The sequence below is a fragment of the Chionomys nivalis genome, chromosome 1, assembly GCF_950005125.1.
Source record: "Chionomys nivalis chromosome 1, mChiNiv1.1, whole genome shotgun sequence".
Lineage (NCBI taxonomy): Eukaryota > Metazoa > Chordata > Mammalia > Rodentia > Cricetidae > Chionomys > Chionomys nivalis.
Window position 1 is genome coordinate 82809970 of NC_080086.1, and position 2307 is coordinate 82812276.

At 36.7% G+C, this 2307-nt stretch overlaps 1 gene segment (V, D, J or C); it reads right to left on the reverse strand.

The window, feature by feature from the left end:
- Window positions 1-233: 233 nt before the first annotated feature.
- LOC130878651 (Ig kappa chain V-II region 26-10-like) lies at window positions 234-1111 on the reverse strand. The segment is given in 2 exon segments: window positions 234-682; window positions 1054-1111. Coding segments are annotated over 2 exon segments (498 nt in total).
- Window positions 1112-2307: the final 1196 nt, after the last annotated feature.

A 2307-nucleotide genomic window follows, 5' to 3' on the forward strand; every position in this document is an offset into this window, starting at 1 on the left:
AGGAGACAATTATCAAAGAAATATATCAGTTTTTTTCTGTTATACATGATAATTTGGCATTATGAAGCAGAAAAAAAGCTTTAAGATCAGAATGGGTTGTCACTCAATTTTAGTCCCATTTTTCATGATTGCCAAGAACGCCTCTGTTCATCATTCTCCTGAAGCAATTTTATTGTTATTGCAGCTGAAGAGAACTGAGTTCATGCCCTTTGAGGTATAGCCCAGGCAGGCACTCATGCTCCAAGTCCCTCAGATGCAAGCAATACTCTTGGGTTTCTCAGCAGCTCTCTATCCAAAAGGATAAGTAATATATTTGTCAGATGGGCCACCACAAGCAAGGATGTTTTTGTTAGGGTCTGAATCACTGTGGGAGGACCATGTGTAGCTTGCATGCAGTAATATACTCCTAAATCCTCATGCTCCACTCTGCTGATCTTGAGTGTGAAATCTGTACCTGACCCACTGCCACTGAACCTGTCTGAAACTCCAGAAAATCGATTGGAAACCTTGTATATTAGGAGTTTCAGAGACTGGCCTGGCTTCTGCAAGTACCAATTCAAATAGGTATTTCCATCACTGTGTACAAGGCTCTGACTAGACCTGCAGGAGATGGAGGCTTGATCTCCAATGCTGACAGGCAAGGAGGTTGGAGTTTGGGTCATTGCAACATCACCTGTGGAAACTGAAATAAAGACAGAGAAGTAAAAAGTTAAAGACTCACTTCATGTACAATCTTTATTTACTCTATTTGAAATTTATTACAAGTGAGATGTTTATTTACTTACAATTATTTATACACTAAAATTCCCTTATTGACTAACTGATTGAATTGGAAGTTCTAAGAAATTTCAAAGCATGAATTATACCATCCCATTCCATCTGTGTCATAATCTTCTTTGTAGAATAGGATCTCTCTGATATGAAACCTCTCTCTATTAAATGTAAACCTCATAGGAAATATCCTGTAGGATAAGGCCCCTCTGCCTTACAAAAGTGGGAACCAGGGATCATCCTCCATACCCATTCTCCTATCTCATTTCCCTCTGTCCTCACCAGGAATCCAGAAGAACATCAGCGGTAACAGCCAAACAGGCAACTTCATTTTGACGAAGCAGTCTGAGAAGACTAATTAGTTATCAAAGTATGCCAGCTGAGGTTTATCTTGGACTAACAAGGGTGGGGCCTCCCTAGAGAGCAATATGCAAAGTTCTGGGTTAGTGTTATGGTATAAATAGAAGAAAGAGAAATCCAGGCTTTACGTGGTTGCAAAAATCATATAACAAATTTTTTATGTTGGGGTTACAATTGAAAAATAAATGTGGTACTTGATAAGAAAAGAATATGATAAAAACTATCAATCTACATGACACTATACACTTAAAATGACAGAAAGGCTGGAAGGAATGAAATTAAAGACATGTATACAATCATTCCTCATAAGTTGAATAACAATGCTTTTGCTTCTCTTTCATCATTTTATGAAGAAATATGTATCTTTTATGAATGCTAAATGTAGAAGTTAGGAACTGTCATTCCTGTGGCTTATTTAAATTTCTATATAGGAACACAAAATTAATAACCACGTAAGGAAGGCATATCTTAAATGTTTAGCATGAAAAGTAAAAGTGATTATATTAAAAATAATTGTCAAAGAAAACATTGAGGAATCTTGGAATGGAAATATGGATCCCCGGTGTTTGTGGCTACTGGTATGTCAAAGATGAATTTCAACTCACCTTTTTTGATTTATATGAATTAAGTATATATAATTTTTATTTAGCAATTATAGCTCAGTGAAATTATATTTTTTCATTTGTTACATGTTCATATGTATGTGGGGGGCATGTTCATTTCATAGCACACAAGTAAAGGGCAAGGGAACAACATTTTAAACCATCCCAAACCTCTAAAATTAACAGAAACATATTCCTGCCTGGACAGTCACCCAAATTTTTCTGTATCATTGCAAGCACCCATCTTCAACCTACAGGCCCATAATATCCATGAAACAGGAAATTTCAAAGACATTCCTACCTTTAATAGCAATTTGTCAGTTGCTTTCTTCTGTGTTTTGAAGAATGTCTGGTAGACTATTTCATAAACCAGCAACCCTGAAGGACTGTCTCACCTTCTTTAGGCAGCTACAAAAATCATTTTTCTTTGGGTCCTCAAGTCCAATGAAACAGTTCAGGCAAGATCAGTTTCTTTCCCTAATGACTACTAATCTCCATGAAGAACTTCTTCAATGCCCACCATCTTCTTAAAGTAATTAGTGCTGCCAGGAGCAGATGTGTCTCATGTCATGAA